The sequence below is a fragment of the Hemicordylus capensis genome, chromosome 12, assembly GCF_027244095.1.
Source record: "Hemicordylus capensis ecotype Gifberg chromosome 12, rHemCap1.1.pri, whole genome shotgun sequence".
NCBI classification, from domain to species: Eukaryota; Metazoa; Chordata; class Lepidosauria; order Squamata; family Cordylidae; genus Hemicordylus; species Hemicordylus capensis.
Window position 1 is genome coordinate 19,735,516 of NC_069668.1, and position 20,280 is coordinate 19,755,795.

The 20,280-nt window shown below is 51.8% G+C and overlaps 1 protein-coding gene and 1 long non-coding RNA gene across 4 annotated transcripts in view; one reads left to right on the plus strand and one right to left on the minus strand.

Moving 5' to 3' along the window:
- LOC128336148 (unconventional myosin-XIX-like) overlaps window positions 1–10,789 on the plus strand; it is a 44,686-nt gene extending 33,897 nt beyond the window's left edge. The window contains 5 exon segments of the mRNA XM_053275338.1: window positions 2,674–2,849; window positions 3,881–4,010; window positions 5,491–5,576; window positions 8,540–8,851; window positions 9,876–10,789. Of these exon segments, the coding sequence (XP_053131313.1) occupies window positions 2,674–2,849; window positions 3,881–4,010; window positions 5,491–5,576; window positions 8,540–8,851; window positions 9,876–9,923 (752 nt within the window). The 3' untranslated portion in view covers window positions 9,924–10,789.
- Window positions 10,790–11,019: 230 nt separating this feature from the next.
- The window catches only part of LOC128336239 (uncharacterized), a 134,679-nt gene continuing 125,418 nt past the window's right edge, over window positions 11,020–20,280 (minus strand). For all 3 annotated transcript variants that reach the window (XR_008311867.1, XR_008311866.1, XR_008311868.1), the window contains 2 exons: window positions 13,852–14,006; window positions 11,020–12,190 (listed from right to left, as the gene is read on the minus strand). This is a non-coding gene — a long non-coding RNA (uncharacterized LOC128336239). The remainder of the gene's footprint in view (window positions 12,191–13,851; window positions 14,007–20,280) is intronic.

The window sequence follows — 20,280 nt, forward strand, 5'->3', positions numbered from 1 at the left end:
TTTCCTTTCCGAAAGGAAATAAAAGAGAACTGCTCTCCAAATCCGTCTCTAGTCATCCCTGGCCGAGGTATTTCCGTGCATTTTGTCACGTCAGTGTGAGACACAATGTGGGATAGCTGGCGTCCACACTTGGAGCATAAAAAAAGAATCAAAATATTATAAAAGGATTATTTTTATGTAATAGTAATAAAACTGTGAAGTTTTAAAAACTGTCCAGCTATGCAAGATATAATAAATCTGAATCGATAAAAATATCTCTATATGTCTCAGTAAAACTAATTCAGAATGATCATTGAGATAGTCTCTGTGTCCAACCGGAAAGTCCAATGGTTTATTTCAAAATTACCGATGAAGTGGTAGAAGTATGGATGTTGTAATTAGAAGATGAAGTTTGCCATGATTTTGCTAGCATCTGATCAGTCCTGTGTTGCTCCCAGACACATTTCAACTAGACCAAATCTTCTTCAGATTGCAATTGTCTTCTGTTTCTCTCCACCCAACATAAGGGTTGCACTGCTGTTGGTGTCTATCTCAATGATCATTTTGTATGAATTTTACTGAGACATAGAGATATATCTTTAGTGATTCAGATTTATTATATCTTGTATAGTTGGACAGTTTTTCAAAGCATACTGTTTTATTACTATTAAAATATTTGGATATAATATTTGGATTCTTTTGATGATCTGATTTTGTTGAATCCAAACAGTGTTTTGTTTTCCTTTTTCCACACTTGGATGCACAGCTCTGTATGTTCAGGGGAACCTACTCACCCAAGTTGGCATCCTTGGTTGGATCAGGGCCCAAAGTTCTCAGCCGTTAGGGCTACAAGGAGTTGCTTAACAACACTCCCCATGTCTTCAGGAATGAGTGGCAAAAACAAATTCAGCCTATGCATTAAAAACAAAAATGCAGACTGAAGCTTAGTTTATACAGATTTATTTATTTATTCATCAGATTTGTACACCGCCCCAAACATTTGTCTCTGGGCGGTTAACAATAACATAAAAACAAGTTGAAAACATACACATGATCTTAAAACAATTTAGATAGGGTTTAAAATCCTATAATTTAAAATCAAACACAGATTAAAACCTAAAAATTTTTAAAAGCTGAAAAAGATCGGGTGAAGAGGTGGGTTTTCAAATGATTTTTAAAAATGGTCTGAGATGGGGAGGATCGTATTTCAGCAGGGAGCGCAGTCCACAAGCACATGCTGGAGATCTGTTCTTCTTGGTGCAGAAACGGGTCTGTCTTGATTGACTATTTATTTCTAGAGAGTTCTTGCCTTTGCCTGTTACAAAACATGTCCATGGTGGCTTAGGTTAAAATCCCATTCAAATATAACACACCCTAAAACAATCCAATCCAATTGGAAATTAAACCAGCAGGCACAGATGCCCCTCGTGAGAACTGCAGTATTCTTTCTTTAAAAAGTATTTTCCTTAGCCAAATGGATGCCACCCTGGATGCATGCTGTGTTCTGGAGTCTTTTCCCGCATGTATTCTTAGTACTTCTGCATGTTACGTTTCTTCTTGCCAAACGTGCCCTTTTGCTCTTCCTAGTCCTGCTGGAGTCTTCTTCCAGACTTCTTCCAAACTGGAGTCTTCTTCCGCTCTTGCCAAACTGCTTCTCCGCGGGAGTCTCTCTTCCAAGTAGCCAAGCTCATCTCTCTCTCTCTCAGCCTGTTGCTTTAATCAAACCAGGCCGGCTGCCCTCTGAGCAGAGGTAAGCTTTGATGGCTCTCTTGGGGCTTGAGGCCCAACTGCATGTCCCTGTCTCCAAGCAGAGGGCTTGCCCCAGTCAGAGGCGACCTTGTTTTGTTTTTCAAGCAAAAAGAGCACACCAGGGGCAGGCTTCGGAGACCACGGGAAGGGGGAAAAGTGGCTTGGAGGAGAGGGGCTGGAGGGGAGACTGTTGGGGTCTTGGGGGTCAGGCCTGCAAGAGGCCAGAGGGGCTCATCCATAGTCCAGGTCAAGCAGAAGGCAAGGTCCAAAACATCAGGCAAAGTGCAGAGGGAGCAGAGGCAGGCAAGCCGCTAGGGTCAGGCAGAGAATCAGGTTTTGGAAAGCAACAGTCCCGGTGAAGGAAGGGGAGGCAAGGCACAGGAGTCTGTACAGCTACCCTAGCGACAGGTTGCAGGATCCAGCCTGAAGCAGCAGTTCTGTAGGGCCAGCCAGGCCCCTGTCGGCTCCCCAGATCACTGGGCCTGAACTGCAGTAACCCGCTCTGGCCATGTTCCGGGTGGCGCTGCCGTGCAGGAAACCCAGGCCAACAGTTCCGTCTGTCTGCGGACTGGCTTGACGGCGGTTGGGAGGAAGGCCCGGGGGCTCCAGGGGCGGGTCCCAGTCCTTTTTGCCCTCCAGGGTCTCAGCGGGGATTCGAAGCCCTCTGCTTCCAACCTTGGGGACCATGTGCTACTCTGGCTATTCCAGCTGTTTATAACTGTACTGTGTGGGGAGGAGGGTCCGGCAGCTCCCCTCCAAGTGCCTGCTTGATGCTTTGAATCGCAGGTGCCTTTCCAGGCATGAGGTCCCCCTCCGCCAACCCTTTGGGCCATTGGCCGCCGCTGCTCCATCGAGGCTGGCCTTTCTGTGGCTGCCGCTCTAGAACTGCAGGCCGGCAATACTGCAAACCCGGCCTTTCCAGACGTGCTCTTTCTCCTTTTGCAGGCTGGGCTCCTCCGTCCGCCGAAGAGGCTGGCCACGCTCTGCGCTCTGCCGTCCAGGGCATCCTTCTCCTCTCACAAGCGCCCCCAAGCGCTCCTCCCCTGCAGCCCGCCAAGGGCGGATCGTGTGCAGCTCCGGCGTATTGTGGCAAAACCAAAGTGTTTATGACCAACGCCCTGGTGAGCCTGATGGTGGGGGGCGGGCATTGGCGGGGCAGGGCTGGGTCTCTCCTGCGGGCCACAGCAGAGGGGGTCATCAGAGCCGTGGGCCTCGTGCACTGCCTCTGCCTGTGCTGTGGGCCTCTGGAAGCCCACAAGACAGTACTGGGTCCAGGAGGGGGAGTGTGTCTCTGTGGCGGGAAGCAGGTTTCCAGCCCTTGGGGGTGGCGGTAGACTCCTTACTGACCTTCAAGAGAGCCCTTAAAACCCATCTGGCTGGCCTGGCCTTTCGGGGTTTTTTTAAACTAGTTTGAATTATTTTTTTTAATGCTAACCGGGTTTTAATTGTTCTGATAGTTTAATTGTTTTTAAAGATGTTTTTGGCGTTCAACATTTATACTTCTGTTCTAATGGTTGTTGGTTTGAATGTTTTCTGTTTTGAATTGTAAACTGCCCTGAGCCGTTTTGGAAGGGCGGTATACAAATTGAGTAAATCAATAGACGGGCTTAAGAGGCTGTGGTCCCTGCTGGCGGAGCGCAGAGGCCAGGGGTCCTGAGGAGCTCTGCATCCCTCCCTAAGCCCAGTGCAAGCGGACGTATGCAAATGCATGTAATCATATGCACAAGACGTGTCAATCAAAGAAGGGATGGGGTGGGGAGTTTCATCAAGGGCTGTGTGGGTGTGTTTCCCCCCTCTGTATGCATCTGTGGTTTAGAAAGAAAAGGCAATACTATCAGGCCAGGTTCACTGCAAGACGGAAGAGCAGTGATCAGGATTTCCTGCTTCCCCCTCCTCTTTCAAAACAAACACACACTTCAAAACATCCCCCTGAGACTCTCGGTTTAACCAGGAAAGCAGCACTCGGGAGGTTTTAGTCCCTGGCCTAAGTGGCCACTCCAGAGCGGCTGTTAGCCCTGCAAGGGGGGAAGAGAGATCTGGGCAAATCCTGGCTATCCCCTGTGAGCCACTTTGAGGGGGAAATGGGTGTGATCTCCTTGGTGCGGAGAGAGCGAGATCCAACAGCGGCAGGGGCTCTCTCCTTCCTTCCCAGCTGGAGCGACTTGAAGCTCAAAGAGCCGGCGTCTTCTCGAAGAAAGCGTTGCTCATCCAGGGCTGCTGGCGGAGGTTTAAGAGGCGGAAGCTGGCGAGGCAGAGGCGGGCTGCCACGATCCTCCAGTCAGGTGAGCAGGGGAAAGGCCCCGCGGCTAAGGACTGGCAGTGTGGCCGGATGGGAGGCCGCTCCTAACCGACTCGGTGGCCCTTGGGCCTCATCCAGCAAGGCATTTCTAACATGCCCAAGCAAGGCTGCAGAGTCAGGAGCACAGATCAGCTGTGCTCCTGCTATGGAGAGCTTCTGTGAACAGGTGCTTCTTGAAGAAACCCTATTACTCCTATCCTAAGAAACATACCAATAGGTTTCCGGGCAAAATACAAGATGAGGCTTATAACCTATAAAGCCCTCAACAGCTTAGATCCTGTTGAGTATTTAATAGGACGCCTTCTCCGCCATGAGCCCCAATCACCCATTGAGATGATTCGGAGAAGTCCGTCTGCAGTTGCCACCAGCTCGTCTGGTGGCTATGTAGAGACGGCCCTTCTCCGTTACCGCCCCGAGACCCTGGAACAGGCCCCCCTGCTGAAACGAGAGCCTTCCCTTCTCCAGCAACTATAAAAAAGTCTCTAAGGACACGTTTATTCCCCCAAGCTTTTTAACTTGACTGTTGGTGTAAAGCGCCCAGAGATGGAAGTTTGGGGCAGTCTATAAATTTGATAGATAGATAGATAGATAGATAGATAGCACTTTGGGGGTCATGGGGGGAATAAACCCAACAAGGCTGAGGTCGCCCAGGCCAGGAAATAGGAATACAACAAATATTTGTATACTGGTTTTCCACAAAAGTTCCCAAAGTGGCTTGCATCGATATAAATAAATAAAATGGCTCCCTGTCCCCAAAGGGCTCATGGTCTACAAAAGAAAGGTAAGATTGGCACCAGCGGATAAGATAGCCCCTGGAGGGATGCTGTGCTGGGGATGGAGAGGGCCAGTTGCTCTCCCCCTGCGAAATACAAGAGACTCACCCATTTTTAAAGGTGTCTCTTGGCTCTGTTGGCAGGGGTTAGGAAACCCTCTGGCAGCCCCTGCCTTGTGCGGCTGTTCCACTAGAGAGTCTGGCCCGCACAGCCACTGGAAGCTCACAGCCCGCTCGGGGGCGGTGCCTGAGCCGAATGGCGGGTGGGACTCCACAGAGTGACACAGGACAGGAGTGTCGTGCGCAGAGGGTGCCAGAGAGCTCTGGGTCAGCCCTGTGCATGAACCCTCCTCTGAGGCCTCTGGTGGCCCACTAGACTGCATGCCTTGCCAAGCGGAGGAGGGTGCTTGCCGTCTCTCAGCGCGAGTCCCTGCCCTCTTCCGGCCAGCGGCCAGAGCCAAGTCATCTGGCTGGGCCCCTACTACGAATATTGACATGCTGCTTTTCCAGAGAAATGGAGCATGCAGAGCCCGGGCAGAAGGCCTCGTGCTCAAGAGAGACTGCCTGCCCCATCTCTGCGTGCGCATCGCTGGGAGACCCGAGACGGTCTCCAGCCGGCCTGCTGGCATGCTGTGTGGCCGCATTCCTGTGAAGTGAAGTGTCTGTCTCTCCCTTGCTCCCCTTGGCCCAGCTGTTCGCTCGTGGCTAGCCAGGGAACGTTTCCGGAGACTGTGCAAGGCTGTGGCGGTGATCCAACGGGCCTGGAGGAAATGGAAGGTAAGAGGAAGCTTCCCTGCAGCTGGGTGGAAGCTGGGAGGGAGGAGGAGCTGCAAGAGTGAGACAGTTGGCTTTCTTTACAACTCGGCCAGAAATTCAAGTTTCTAGCCCCTGTGGCTACCCAGAGCTTCCAAAGCGATGGAGCCACGCTTGCTGGGGACGGTCAGGAGCTGGGTAAGGCTGCCGCTGGAGGAGGAATCGCCAGATCCTTGTAGCAAATGCTGCGGAGTAAGGTGCTGGCGCTTCTAGCCTGCCGTTTGGTTGAGTACAAGTTACAAGCAGCACCCCAGATGCCTTCAGAGCAGAGACAGCTTTGTAGTGGCTGGCAGCGCCCAGGCGTGCCCTGCTGTGTCCCCGGAGGAGGAGGAGGAGTCGCCCTGCTGGGTGGGACTTGGAGCCTCCCTTTACTGCCGGACGAGGCCACTGAGGTTAGTTAGATGCTTTCTTCCACTTGGCTTAAAGTGTGCTGTTTTGGAACGGGCTCGTTCTTTCCCCTTTGGCAAAAACCAAACCAAACCCCAAGCCACCCTTTTGCTGTCGGAACCACTGGTCTGGGTTTCGTGCGTCGAATCCCCCAACTCCCCGTGACCCGGCTGTTGGGGACACACTGGCAACAGCCCTCCCAACCAGGGCCGGATGCCTCGCCCCAGAGTGGCTCCTTCTTATCGTTGGTTGGAAAGCGGTCCGTAAGTTGCTGCTGCTGTTGTCACCAGCGTGTCCCGAACTGCTAGGCTGTGTGGGACATTTTCGGATTCAAGACACAAGACACTGGAGGGACGCTGTGCTGGGGACGGAGAGGGCCAGTTGCTCTCCCCCTACTAAATAGAAGAGAATCTCCACTTTAAGAAAGGTGCCTCTTTGCTCAGTGAGCAGGGCTGACTAGAGCTTTACTCTCAGTGACTTTTGTCCAGAGGGGCCAGCCACCAAATCCTGGAGGAGGGCCGTTCCAGGAGGGTAGAGGCTTCAAGACTAGTTAGGGTGGGTGCTGCTGAACTTGCCTCGTTGCAAAGTGAGGATGAGTTTGGCGAAAGACTTTCCAGCCTCTTAGCTGTCTCTTGCCCTTGCTCCTGCCACGGCTGCAGCATCCACAGTCAACCCTTTCAGCCCAGCATCGGTCCCCTTGGGGTTCAGTGGGACTCGCTCCCTAACAAGTGTGCACAAGATTTCAGCTGTGAGTCAACCGATGAATGGATTTTGAAAATATTTTGGGAAGGACCAAAGAGGTGCCCCAGGTGATCAGACAACACATCTTTTTTAAACCAGGGGGAACTACATTGATTGGAAGTACTTGCAAGAACAAGACAGGTCCCATCTCAGAAGAGGAGAGCTGGTCTTGTGGCAGCAAGCATGAGTGGTCCCCTTAGCTAAGCAGGTCTGCCCTGGTTGCATCATATGAAAGGGAGACTAGGGGTGTGAGCACTGGAAGATAGTCCCCTGGCTTAGAGGATGATGGAGCTGCTCTGGGAAGAGCATCTACAGGTTTCAAGTTCCCTCCCTGGCAGCCTCTCCAAGAGAGGGCTGAGAGAGATTCCTGCCTGCAACCCTGGAGAAGCTACTGCCAGTCTGGGAAGACAATACTGAGCTAGATAGACCAAGGGTCTGACTCAGTATAATGGCAGCTTCCTATGTTCCTAAGAGGCATGCCTTTCTGTGTGTGAGAGATGGTGGGGATGGGGGCGATACCACTCCTAGAATGTCTTCTGTGAGACACATGCCTCTTCCAACATCATAATTTGCAAGACTTAGATGATCACTTTTGCGGTGCTGGGGAACCAGTTTGTTTACAGACGTGCTTTATGCAGTTCATGTCGGAGAATCCCGTTCTCTTTGGTGCACAGTTACTCCTCATAATTTAGTGCATGTGCTCTTGACCTTGGCTGGAAAATGTTCCCATGAGACAATCTCAAATGGAAATGTCATCAACTAGTTTACCCAGTTTAGCCTCAAACTCGCTCCAGTTTATCTATGCCCAAGGTCATGCTCTCTTCTCCAGGTTTATTAAACAAGAAAGACTCCACTGTTTGTAAGCTACTTTAAAGGCTGAATGGGCAGGTGGTGGTGTTTGTCCTGCGGCCACACCTGGAGTACTGTGTACAATTCTGGTCAACACATCTAAGGAGAGCTCTTAAAACCTATCTGTTGGGCCTGGCCTTACAGGGTTTTTAATTAGTTTTAATTGTTGTAATGCTATGACCTGGTTTTCAGGGGTTTTAAATTGTTCTGGTTGTTTGTTTTTTATGATGTTTTATATTGTTTATATTTTTGTTTTAACTGTTATTGGTTTTAATGGTTTTGTTTTAATTGTAAACCGCCCTGAGCCATTTTGGAAGGGCAGTATAAAAATCAAATGAATAAAAGACATTGTAGAACTGGAAAAGGTGCAGAAGAGGGCAGCCAAGATGACCAGGAACCTAGAGCACCTTTCTTATGGAGCAAGGCTACAATACCTGGGGCTATTTAGTTTAGAAAAAAGACAACTGTGGGGAGACATGATAGAGGTCTATAAAATCATGCATGGTGTGAAGAAAGTGGATAGAGAGAAATTCTTCTCCCTCTCCCAGAACACTAGAACCAGGGGCCATCCCATGAAATTGATTGCCAGGAAATTTAGGACCAGAAAACAGAAATATACCTGGATGACTTTAAGAGGGGCTTGGATGACTTCATGGAGGAGAGGTCTATCATCGGCTACTAGTCAGAAGGCTACAGGCCACCTCCAGCCTGAAAGCCAGGATGCCTCTGAGTACTAGTTGTGGGGGAGTCACAGCAGGAGAGAGGGCATGCCTGTAGGCTTCCAGCGGCATCTGGTGGGCCACTGTGCGAAACAGGATGCTGGACTAGATGGGCCTGTCTTGGGCCTGATCCAGCAGGGCCGTTCTTATATTCTTAAGTCAAACCAGCCTCTTCCCCCTCCGCATCTGTTTGTGTTGGGGGAGTTAATGGCACTGTTGTTACCCCCACAGGCCCAGATGGATATCCTGGCTGAGGAGGAGTTAGACAACGCTGAAGGAAAGCCCCTCACCTCAGCCCTTGGAGCAGATGTTGCTTCAAGCCGGACTCGTCGTGACCTGGGGAAACCACAGCTGCTGCCCCGTGCCGCAGTCCAGCTCTGGCCTCTTGGACTTGTCCTGTGCAGCGCTCCTGCCGTGAGGCGTGGCTTCCAGAGAGCGCTCGTGCATCTGAGCTGCCTCCGGGTCCTACAGCAGAAGGCTTGCAGCAAGGCAGAGACCCGGCTGTCCAGGCATGGGGTTGCCTCCGTCAGAGCACTGCCGCAGGTAAGGGCCGCACGACTCAAACACGGGTTGTAGGGCCCCGCACTTGGTTGCGGGAGCGAATTGCCCCACAGCTCAGGGCCGGTTAGAAAACCCAGATCGTAAAGCGATGGGACAGCAGCTCGTTTGGCCCATTGGCTCTCACTTCACCCTCCGCGGGCTGGGCCTCCCAAGTGTTTGGTCGGTCCAAGCTGAGCTGTGGGTCTGTCTTTCTGCCCAGGGCTCCGTCAGGTTCCACTGCAGGAAGTCGCCACTCCTTTATGCGGACACCAGGCCGCGCACCCCCTCCTCCACCGTGACCGGCTTCAATCAAATCCTGCTTGACACCCACAAGCTGCTCTCTGTCTGACGGTGGACGGCTGGGCCCAGAGACGGGGGCTCTACCCTCTCGAGACCCTCCGGCGCCCTCTGGACTGGCCTTGCCCGGCTTCACTCCTCTTCTGCTCGTGGAGTGGCGGGAGGGAGGGGAGAGCCTGTTGGTCTGCGGACGCAGCCGAGCTGGGAGCTGGCCGAAGGGACCCCATGCTGCAGGTGGAGGAGCCCCCTTGTTGAACCCCCCCCTTTGTTTTATTTAAAAAACGCTACAAATTAAAATCTGGGACACCAGAGTCAAGTGAGTCTCTCGGTGTGCCAGTTTTCTACGCTCAAGGAGCTTTGAATGAAAAGGGGTGTTTAAAAAGTGCCCCCCACCCCCCATTTAGCACAGCACAGCGACTTCCTCACCTGGCATGAGTGTCTCCCCCATCAGTAAAGTTGCTCTTGCCATGCAAAGGGTCCGTTCTTTTTTTCAGCAGCAGCAGCAGGGGTAGGTGTTTGAGCCCGAAAGTGGAGGAGGGTGTTGGGCAGTGTCCCCTCTAACAGGCATTCCCAGAGGTTGTTGGCTACAACTCCCAAGATCCCCCGCTGCAACGGCCTTTGCTTGGAGGTGATGGGAGTTGTAGTCCACCACCGCTGGGAATCTCTGAAAGAGGAAACGCTGGTGGTGGGTGGGAAGAGGCTTGCATTGACTAGAGGTTCTCTTTCACAGCCCTCGTTGAGCGACTGCATCCTGCCCACCACCATCTCTTGGCCCTGATCATGTGGACCAGTGTCGCCCGCTGCCAGCACAGCACTCTGCTTTCTAAAATCCGAAGCCTATCGGCAGATGGAAACAATTCTAGTTGGATCCAGTGGGATCCCGCCCCTCTCCACCCCAAGCATTCATTTAAGAACATCTATACAGACTATATATGAGAAATGACCCTTTTTCCCCCAGGAATGACTGCAACCCAGACACGAAACCTGTCTGACATTGATCATCTGATGATGATATCATTGTGTTGCCAATGTAAATTTGCAAAGTGTTGTGATTTATACTTCTATACTGTATGACATCTTCCTGATTATAGAACTAAAGGCCTCTCACTATTAAAGTAACCTATCGGGATCTACAGTGCATCCCAGACCACCATTTTGGGAGGTACAAAATAGAAAAGGTGTAAGACCATGGAGGGGCTGAGCTAGTTTGTGTTTCCCCCTTTTGGGGTGGGGGAGGGAGAGCATTTCATGTGCGTCTTGTCCTGTCTCCCCTTTGCGGAGAGAAAACTTCTCTCTGTTGTGTCTCCCCTTTTGGGGGGAGAGAACCTTCCTCCTTGAATCTTCTCCCTCTCTTTCTCCTGACTTAGCTGTGGACTTCAAGCTCTGGTTTTAGTTCTTTCGACTTTTATCGGGTGTCTTGTTTTGAGTGCTAGACTTCGTGCAGCCGCTGCAGGCTGCACCAACAGGAGTGGTGAGATATCTTGTTCTGCTCAAGGGATTCGAATCTGTGCTTAATTTGTCTAGATTGGTAAAATTGGTTTTATTTGCTTCTGCTAAAGTATGCTCTAATTGATTACTAATGTAATGTAATGTAATGATTACTAATTACTAATGTAATTCAAAATAAAAGGGTTATCCTGATTGCTTAGACTGTGTTTTCTCTTCTTGGACACTGGGCAAACCATTGGGGCATGATCCAACAACCCCTATTCCAAACCCCGAGCACAGCGCCCCCCCCCCTCCCCAGAGGTGCTGCTCAGCTTAAGAAGAGGTTGCGTCCCAGGCCTCTGATCAGCGATGGAAACCAAGCTCTTAAGGGGCTCCAGGTGCAAACCCGCAGAGTTTCATGGGCTCGACCGGTCAAACACACTAGGTTCAGATTCAGATTACTTTATTTATGGTCAATGACCAAAAGAGAGATAAATAATAGTAAATGACACAAAGTTACAGTGGGTGGATGGGTGAAACGAAGTTACGAAGTTACAAAGTTACAAAGTTACAAAGTTACAAAGTTACAAAGTTACAAAGTTACAAAGTTACAAAGTTACAAAGTTACAAAGTTACAAAGTTACAAAGTTACAAAGTTACAAAGTTACAAAGTTACAAAGTTACAAAGTTACAAAGTTACAAAGTTACAAAGTTACAAAGTTACAAAGTTACAAAGTTACAAAGTTACAAAGTTACAAAGTTACAAAGTTACAAAGTTACAAAGTTACAAAGTTACAAAGTTACAAAGTTACAAGAGTGAAAGGGTGGATGGGTCAAAGTTACAAAGGGGCAGTGGGGCAATGGGGCAGTGGGGCAATGGGGCAGTGGGTCAAAGGGGCAGTGGGTCAAAGGGGCAATGGGGCAGTGGGTCAAAGGGGCAATGGGGCAGTGGGTCAAAGGGGCAGTGGAGGAGAAAAAATCAAATGACAGAAGGGTTGAGGGAAAACCAGCTTAAAGCTATTAAGGTCAGGTCGGAAATGCAGCAGACCACACACCTATCACACTCACTCATGCCACAGTGAACTTTTAAATAATGGAGGAACAAAATGCCATATTTTATTTTAACAAATGCTTTATTGGCTGCCAGATAACTGGTCTCTGGGCAGCTGACAATAGAACACAGCAAACACAGCACAGTACAACCAAAAACACAAACACAATTCTGAAACACATGGGTGAATAAGGACCTCCAGCGGCCATGCCAAAAGACACGATGGTGCCACCGCCAAGAAGACCCTCCCCCTCCTCTTTCTTTTTAGCTGCAAGGGAGAGGACATCGATGGGTTAATATGCAGTTCTGGGCATATATACAAAGTTGGCCAGTTCAGTCCCTACCCCCAGAGGGTGGCAGACGCCGCTCACTCTGCAGAACCTTGGCACTCGGTGGCACCTCAGGCAAGGGGGTCTGCTGTGCTTCTGCTCCATCTCGTGTCCAGAAGAGCGTCTCTCCTGCAGGGATCAGCTGCGGAGCCTGCCAGCCGCAGCAGCACACTTCGCATCAGGCTGCTGGCATCCCGGAACACCTCTCCACTGGAGTCTTCGGCTAAAATGAGGAGTCTGGTGGAAAGAAAACAAGCGGGAAATCAGGAGTGTCACTTTGCTCCAGAATGCAGGGAGTTTCTTTAATACCACAATAATAGAAGCCCAGTTAGAATATGTACCCAAAAGGAGGAAAGGTATCAGCCAGTCCAGTAGGATGCCAGTGTGGCTAACAAGTAAGAATCCAGAATTTGCAAGGGGAATAACACACACTTCTTTAAATACAGCAAAAGCAGGAAGCCTGCCAGGGAGGCTTTTGGACTGTTAGATGAGAAGGGAGTGAAAGCGATGATCAAGGAGGCTATGGAGATTGCAAAGAAGCTAAATGAGTTCTTTGCATCTGTCTTTGGGGCAGAGGATACTGAGCGTATACCTGTGCCTGAACTGAGCGTGGAGGCTGAAGAATTGGGCCGATCTGAGGTGACAAGAGAAGGTGTTCCAAACTGTCTTGAAAGTTTAAAAGTTAACACCTGGCCAGGGCCAGATGGCATCCACCCGAGAGTCCTTAAAGAACTCAAATGTGAAATTGCCAATGACCTTGCAAACATTTATAACTTATCCTTACAATCAGGCTCTGCACCAGAGGACTGGAAAGGAGCCAATGCAACTCTGATTTTCGAAAAGGGACCCAGGAGGGATCAGGGAAATTACAGGCCAGTTAGCACACAGAAGAAAGAACGGGCCCTGCTGGAGAAGAACCAGCATGGCTTCTGCAACTCTTGCCTTGTCCACCTTTTGGAGTTCTTTGAGAGTGCCTACAAGTGTTTGGATAAAGGTGATCCCGAGGATGTAGTATACCTGGACTTTCAAAAACCTTTCAACCAAGTTCCTCCTCCAAAACTCTTGAGCAAACCTAGCAGTCATGGGAGAAGGGGACAGGATCACGTGCGCATCCAGTCCAGCCTCCTGTTTCATACAGATGCCTCAGGTTCTTCTTACCCTAACTGGCCTTGTGTGAATTTAATCAGCCAAGACTTTGAACTTGGATTCAACACAGGCTGCTCGAGAACAGGAGACAACTCTGTAGCCACACATGCTCTCTGGCACCGTGGCCCATCATGGGCCAGGTTCTAGAGTGCTCAAGAACATGGGGGGGGTCTCTTCTAGAGCTGGATCCCCTGGACACGGGGACCTTTTCTAGAGAACTAGCGCAGCCCTGCCTGATCAGGCCCAAGGCCTCTGTCGTCCCACATGCTCTCTCACACCGTGGCCTTCAAGGCGAAGACCACGGCGGGATTCCAAATGAAATGATGCATTTCTCATCCCGTCACACCAGGAGGATTCCTATGCCAGGAAGAGATGAGGACCATCACTGCCCATTCCTAACCACATTGGTTATATAGCCAGGGAGTATTTCCCCTGGTCTATTCCCGTCATCCTCACAGTCACTTTGAGGTAGGTCAGCAGCAGCAGACACTCTGAGCAGGACGACAACCTGTTAGGGAATTCTGCATCTGGAACTCCCAGCAACTCTTTCAAGGAGAGAAAGGTGACCTGTGCTACTCCCCACCCCACAACATGCTGATTATGGAGAACTAAGCAGGAATATTTGCAATTCTCAGAACTCTAGCCAAGGGGGGCGGGTGGACCTTAAAAATATAAGGGATAGGCACACACCAATGAGAGAAGTTATTAGACATTCTCAGCTATGCAGCAAAAGCACCCAACACAACACTTACCTAATGTGATGATTTTAGTGGCCCAATGTGTAGAACGTCTCCGATGAGCTGAGGCGGAGGGAGCCAGAAACAGCCCAGGGGGTCAAGCCAGGAGGTCAGGACTGGAGCCAAATTTCGGTGAACAACCTTGGGGATCCTTGCAATTTCCAGAAAACCTGCAAGGGAAAAATACAAGAGAGCTTAATAAACAGACCACTAGCCAGAAAGCGGGGTATAAATTTAACAATAAATAAAAAATAAAAGCAAGGGGACATTAACATGGCGATTTGGGTGTATGGAATTGGGGGCCTTGTATTCCTTAGAGATTTGGTAAACCAAAAATGGCCCAGAAGTATAAGGGATAGAAAGAGGAGGTAGATATTTTGGGTCGTTAAATACATCCTCAGCTGCAAAGCAAAGAAACCTTCAGGAAGATAAAACCCTCCCCACATGTTGGGTTTGGGAGGAAAAAATGGCTTTTGGTTATAAGGGAGAGAAAGGGCAACTTGATATTTCTGGGAGCTGTTAAACACATCTTCAGCTACAAAGCAGCAGAAGGTTCAACATGATGGCACCCTCCTAACAGGTCGGCTTTGGCAGGCAAAATTGGGGAATTCTTGCAGTTTTGAGGGATCTGGCAAGCTTCCCCCGCACCACCCCAAAAGGCTTCATCAGGGAGGCAGCAAGACTGGCCCTGCCTTAGAATGAGCAGATCGAACCTCTGGGAATGTTTTGAAACCACCCACCACCCCCACATCACTCAAAGGCATTCTAAATGGTCAGCAAGGGTCACCAAGAGGAATGAAGAGGCTGTGTAAACCGCCCTGAGCCATTACCCCACAAAACTGCACATACACATACACACCCCCAATCACTAAAAAACCTTGCCATCTGCAAGGAGGTCATGGCTGGCCAGACCTGTGACCATTTCCTGTTCGCAGACACTCCAAAATGCGTCTGGCCAAACCGTGGCTGGCAAAGGGTGACTGTTGATGCCAGCAGCCTCCGGCTTCCTATGCCCCACCCGGCCCTTCCCGAGCGGCTTCTGCAGTCTGAAAAGGCGAGGGCTGGGAACAAGGACTTCCCTCCTGGAGCTCGGCCTTCCATCTCCGGCTTGCACTCCCAGTGGCCCAAGTCTAGTGAGACACAGGCAGGCTTTCAGGGCGGGAGAAGAAGATGGGCCTCGCCTCCTCTCATGCTCACGGGGAAGCCAATTCGCTCGCCTCGTCTCCAAAGCCAAGGGACGGCAGTGGGCTTGAGGCATTTGCTGGAAGGGGCAGGCCCCATCACAGCCAAGGAGGTGTCTGTGGGGGTGACCGAGAACTGGAAGGGGATGTTGGCCGGAAGTCCCCGAGACTGAGAAGGAGAGAATCACCCCAGAGGCACAGACAAGCCGGGATTCTCCATGCTGGGTCCCCAGATGTTCTTGGACTTCCACTCCCATAATCCCAACCAAAGGCCACTGGGGCTGGGGATTATGGGAGTGGGAGTCCAAGAACATCTGGGGACCCAACGTGGAGAATCTCTGCGTGCCCCCCGTACCCTGCCCCACACACACCATCACTAGCATTCCCCTCCCAACTCCCTCATGTCACCTTCTTGCTCCATTTGGTCAAGGAAGGAGTTTGGGGGAAGGAGAATCGAGGGAGGGAGGGAGACATGCAAGCAGGACGCACAAGGGAGGAACAAGCTTGCCAGCGCTTATCTGCCCACCAGCTGTGGCTCCGTGATGATGATGAGGATGATAAATATAAACAAACAACTTTATTCTTTAGCCACCCCATAACATTGTTCTCCAGGCAGTTCACCACTCAGCAGTAGAACATCGAGAGAGAAGATACATCTCGGTTTTCACACCAGCAACAACAAAGAATACAAAATACAGCACAACTATTCGAAACAGCTGTCAAAACCCAACTTCAAAGGCCCCAAGTGAGGAGAAATGTCTTGGCCTGGGGTCTAAGGGATGGGGCTGGTTAGCCCACAGGGTCTCCAGAGCAGTCCGATGAAACAAGAGTGGCTTAATCACTGAATAAGGGCTGGCCGGCGGGCGGGGAGGGGGGCAGGCAGGCGGCCCTGTCAAGATTGCAGGAGCTCCCTGCTTGAGGTGTGGCCAGGGAAGGAAGGGAGGCCGGGGGGGGGGGGGGGGAAGCCAGAAGACGGTGCATACAGCCAGTCAGCCCGAGCACACGGGAGAGCAGGTTGCTCCCAAGCAGGGAGCCTTGTGCACACACACACATCACTCAGGGGAGGGGAGGAGCAGCGTCCCCTCGAACAAAGAAGCCCAGACCTTGCTGACTACAACTCCCAGAATCCCCAGCCAGGGAGGCTGGGAGTTGTCACCCACCACATCGGGGCCTCCCCGTGAGAGGGGCCACTGGAGAAGAGCAGGAGGCCCGGTGCAGCACAACCAGCTGCAACCCCTTCTGAGACGGCACTGGCCTCAGAGGTGCTCAGCGGCTGCCAGGCATCCTGGGAGGGTCAGCAGGGATCGCTCCGCCCAGCAAGAGTTGGCTAACTCTGGGCTTCAGAAGGTGGTCCGGATGCGTTTACCCAAGTTGGAACTCAGCAAGGAGACCCGCCAGGCCCCTCTCAGGACAGACGCTGAGCAGAAGCAGCAGCCACACCCTCGCCAGGTCTGCAGCCTCCTGGGCTGTGCCCCATTCCTCCTTGGGCCAGCAAGTTCGACTCCAGAAGCAGCATCCCAGCCCTTCAAGGGCCTCGGGCATCTCTGAACTGCAAGCGGTGCTGTTGCAGGGAGAGGAGAGCTGGTCTGGTGGCAGCAAGCATGACTTGTCCCCTTAGCTAAGCAGGGTCTGCCCTGGTTGCCTATGAATGGGAGACCAGAAGGGTGAGCACTGCAAGATCTTCCCCTCAGGGAAGAGCATCTACAGGTTCCCAGTTCCCTCCCTGGCAGCCTCTCCAAGATAGGGCAGAGAGAGACTCCTGCCTGCCACCTTGGAGAAGCCGCTGCCAGTCTATGAAGACAAGACTGAGCTAGCGAGACCAGTGGTCTGACTCAGTATCTGGCAGCTTCCTAGGTTCCCTTGGCTGTGGCGGTTCTGCTGACGTCCATATTTGACTATCTAGAGGAGAAAGCCACAACATGTAAGGAGCTGGGCTTTTCTGGAGCTGCTGTCCCTCACAGTGAGAGGAGGGCAGGGTCACCCTTGGACTCGGCACAATCTCCGCAGGGGCTCTAGACACCACCCAACCCCAGCAGCCCTGCTTGGCCAGACGCCGCACATCCCTTGCAAGCCGAGGAGGAAGGGGCGCCGGCCGCGAGCACCAGCTCTGCCGTGCCAGCAGGGCCCGTCCACCTTCCGCTTGCTCTCCGGCCCTGGCGCCCAGCCCCAGGGAAGCAGTTTACACGCATCCCTGAATCCCCGAGTGGCTTTTAAGGGTGTGGGGAGGGAAAGGCACACCCCTCTGTCCTGGGTGACATGGCCGTGCCCCAGAGCCACTCAGCTCCTTCAGCCTGAAGGAGCAAATCAGGGAAAAGAAGGCGGGCGGTGAAGTGTCCAGGCTGTAGACACGCAAACCCAGAAGGGTACATGAGAGAGACCGGGGGGGCGTGCAAAGACCTGAACGGATTCCAACCGCTATAAAGAAATCCCTAGCTTGGATTCATGGCTGGCTTTCAGGAGGGCCCCTAGAACCTATCTGTACAGCCTGCCCTTCCAGAGTTCTTAAGATAGTTTTAAAAGGTTTAATTGTTAATGGCGTTAGGCTGTTTTTAAAGTGCTCTGTAAGGATTGGTTTTAAGAGGATTGATTTGTGGGTTATGTTTGCGCACCGCCCAGAGCCATTTGGATGGGGCGATATAGGGATGAAAGAAATAAAGGTGATCTAGAGAGGGTGTGAACCTGTGAAAGAACAACAACAACAACAACTTATATACACCACTTTGCAACAAAAGTTTCCAAAGCAGTTTACATAGAGAAATAATAAACAAATAAGCTGGCTCCCTGTTCCCAAAGAGCTCACAATCTAAAAAGAAACACAAGAGAGACACCCGCCACAGTCACTGGAGGGATGCTGTGCTGGGGGCGGAGAGGGCCAGTTACTCCCCCCCTGCTCAATCAAGAGAATCACCATGCTAAAAAGGTGCCTCTTTGCCCAGTTCGCAGGGGTGGTTGAACCAGCTCTATTTCTCTAGAGGCGGGGATTTCAAACTTGGGTCCCCAGACATGCTTGAACTACAACTCACTTCTACACCAGCCATTGGGGATAATGGGAGTTGTAGTCCCACAACATCCAGAGTCCCACATTTGAGAGCCCCTGGCCGAAAGGAAAGATGGGGCGAGGCAGGAGATACGTTGACAGAGACTGGCCCATGGTCACCCAGCGAGTGGCGCAGCTGTGTGAGGATCTGGATCTGGATCCTACCAGCCCCCGTCAGGGACGGCCAACCTGAGGCTCTATAGCAGGCCTGCTCAACTTCGGCCCTCCTGCAGATGTTGGCCTACAATTCCCATAATCCCTGGCTATTGGCTGCTGTGGCTGAGAATTATGGGAGTTGTAGTCCAAAAACAGCTGGGGGGCCTAAGTTGAGCAGGCCTGCTCTATAGCAATTGGAGGACTACAATTCCCATCACCCCTCGGTACAATCGCTGGGGATTGCAGACACCACCTGGAAGGCCTCAGGTGGGCCACGTCTGCTCTCTTCCAAATCCTTCTCTGAAGGCGGATTCTGTTCTCCCCCAATGTCTCTGTTATTGCAAGAATCAACAGCTTGTTTATTTATTATTTCTCTATGTAAACTGCCTTGGAGGATTCTGTGCTCCTCCGACATCTCTGCTATTGCAAGAATCAACAAGCACAACAGAATGCAATAACCCAACACTGACCTAAGGTGAAGGCACACCCTTAAGCAGAGAGATTCGCTTTTCAAGACAGGAGCAAGCGCAAAAGACAGGACCAAAAGAAATGGCCACGCAAAACAGTCCCGCTCTCTTAGCACACAAACAGCTTGCCCAAAATTCACCTTCCCAGACAGAATCCCTGGCTCTGACGGAGGTCTCCCCTCCGCCGTGAGAACACGGCTCAGGCCTCTGGCAAAGGGATCCAACTCTGGCCCCCGCCACTCCCAACTCAAAGCAAGCCAGAAGCTGGACAAGCACATTGTTGTCACTCCCCTGGCTCGGTCTTGTTTCGGCAAGGAGGCGAAGGCCAGGCTGCACAAACAAGTCCTGTAGGAGCTGCTCAAAATGGCCTCACCTCCGTTCCAAATGGCGTTTTTGCCAACCGGAGCTCGGACATCCACCCAAACACTGATCTACCCAAGCTGATCTGGTGGCAGCCAGCATGACTGGTCCCCTTAGCTAAGCAGGGTCTGCGCTGGTTGCATAGGAATGGGAAACTACATGTGTGAGTACTGTAAGATATCCCCCTGGGGGGATAATGGGGCCACTCTGGGAAGAGCATCTGCATGCAGAAGGTCCCAAGTTCCCTCCCTGGCAGCATCTCCAAGATCGGGCTGAGAGAGATCCCTGCCTGCCACCTTGGAGAAGCCGCTGCCAGACAGTGAAGACCATCCTAAGCGAGACAGACCAAGGGTCTGACTCAGTAGATGGCAGCTTCCTATGTTCCACAAGGGCTGGTGGTCCAAGCATCAGCCCACAAGGAAAATACAGAGAGACGATCTTATGCCTACCCTTATGTTAACTACTAACTTCCCCGCCTTTCAATAAGAAAATCTCAAGGCAGCTCACAATAACACTTTAAAACACAATTATAAAAAAAGACACATTAAAATATTGAACTAAAAAATATAAAAACAAATGGGATTTTAAAAAGTTTGGGCATTCTAGTGTCTTTCACAAAACGGGCAGACAAAAACTGGCTCAGAACTCTAGATGGGGCAAGAGTGGCAGGGCGGTCTCCCTTGGGGTGGCAGAGCCCTGCTCAGCCCCTGCTCACTGGGCCCAGAGGCACCTTTCTAACGGGCGGTGGGTGATTCTCTTGTATTGAGCAGGGGGCGAGCAACTGGCCCTCTCCGCCCCCAGCACAGCATCCCTCCAGTGGCTGTTGCTGTCTTCTTTAGAAGGTGAGCCCTTCGGGGACAGGGAGCCATCTCATTTCTTTCGATCTCTGTAAACCGCTTTGGCAACTTCTTTGGGGGGTTGAAAAGCGGTCTATCAATCTTGGCTGCTGCTGAGGCTGCCAGTAGAGCACAGCCACCGCCCCTCCACGAGCCTGCCTGTGAAGCTAGCCAGCCAGCCAGCCCGCAGCCCAGCTCGGAGGGGCTGCCTCTCTCCCCGCCTTCGTTCTCCCGCCTGCTGCAGCCCCTTGGGGCTCTCCCCGCGGCCCTCCCACTCGCCCCGGCCCCTGGTTCCCACGCCCTGCCCGGCTCCTTGCGCGGCTGCCACCACTCACCCTGCCGCCGCCGCCGCCGCCGGAGAAGCCTTCTTTGCCCAGGAGGAGAGGCTGGCCCGGCTGGAGGGCTCT